Here is a 925-nt window from a genome sequence, read left to right as displayed (position 1 = left end):
GAGGGGCGAGCGGGCCGGCTCGCTGGGGGCGTGTCCCGGCGGCGGGGGGGGCGGGGCCTGCGGGCCGCCCGCCGTCTCCTCGTTCTCGTCGGCGTCGGCCTCGTCGTCTTCGTCGGCGTCTCGCTCCGGCCACAGACACCCGGAGCCATCCCCCCCCGCCCCCGGCGCCCCCCCCGGGGGGGCCCTGCCTTCGGCCGGCGCCGCTGAAGCGCACCGTGCTGTCGGACCCCCTGTCCCCCCGCGACGAGAGCCCCTCCCCCGGCCGCGACAAGAGCAAGAGCCAGCTGCTGATGGCAACCGCCATCGAGATCTGCGTGTAGCCGGGGCGGGGGGGATGGGGGGGGGGGGGGGGGGGGGGGGGGGGGGGTTGGGGGTGGGGGGGTTGGGGTTACGTTGGGGGTGTCCCCGGCGAGAATAGGACCGACCGGGACCATGGACACTTCCTGGTCCTCCAGAGGCAGTCGACACACAAACTGGGGGGAGCTTCCCTTCACTGCTGTCTGCGAGGAGAGGAACTAGACCCTCATAGACTAGACCCCCATGGACTAGACCCCCATGGACTAGACCCCCATGGACTAGACCCCCATGGACTAGACCCTCATGGAGAAAACCCCCATGGAGTACAACTCCAAGAACTAGACCAATTATCTCTAGGGCCCCATGAGAAGACCTCCATGCAGGAAAACCTCCAGGATCTCAGGTCCAAAACCTCTCACACATATGCACCCACGAGCATATATACACACAGAAATGCACGCAGACATAAACACAAACACACACATGTACATGTATACACACATGTAAACAAACAGATGTATAAATAAGGTCCACCATAAATGATACATATATATATATATATATATATATATGTATATACAAATTTTAGAGTCCACACGTACATGCAGTATATGAAGTGTTTTGACTG

General features: G+C 60.3%; 1 protein-coding gene across 1 annotated transcript in view; it reads left to right on the top strand.

Moving 5' to 3' along the window:
• Window positions 1-328, top strand: part of LOC115539019 (serine/threonine-protein kinase SBK1-like) — a 10,814-nt gene extending 10,486 nt beyond the window's left edge. The window contains 2 exon segments of the mRNA XM_030350223.1: window positions 1-163; window positions 165-328. The exon segment at window positions 1-163 is cut by the window's left edge and continues 566 nt beyond it. Coding sequence (XP_030206083.1) covers window positions 1-163; window positions 165-320 — 319 coding nt within the window. The 3' untranslated portion in view covers window positions 321-328.
• The last annotated feature ends 597 nt before the right edge of the window (window positions 329-925 follow it).

Source organism: Gadus morhua, unplaced genomic scaffold (assembly GCF_902167405.1).
Source record: "Gadus morhua unplaced genomic scaffold, gadMor3.0, whole genome shotgun sequence".
Lineage (NCBI taxonomy): Eukaryota > Metazoa > Chordata > Actinopteri > Gadiformes > Gadidae > Gadus > Gadus morhua.
The sequence above is the reverse complement of the archived record's forward strand: the minus strand, read 5'-3'. Positions and strand labels throughout refer to the sequence as shown.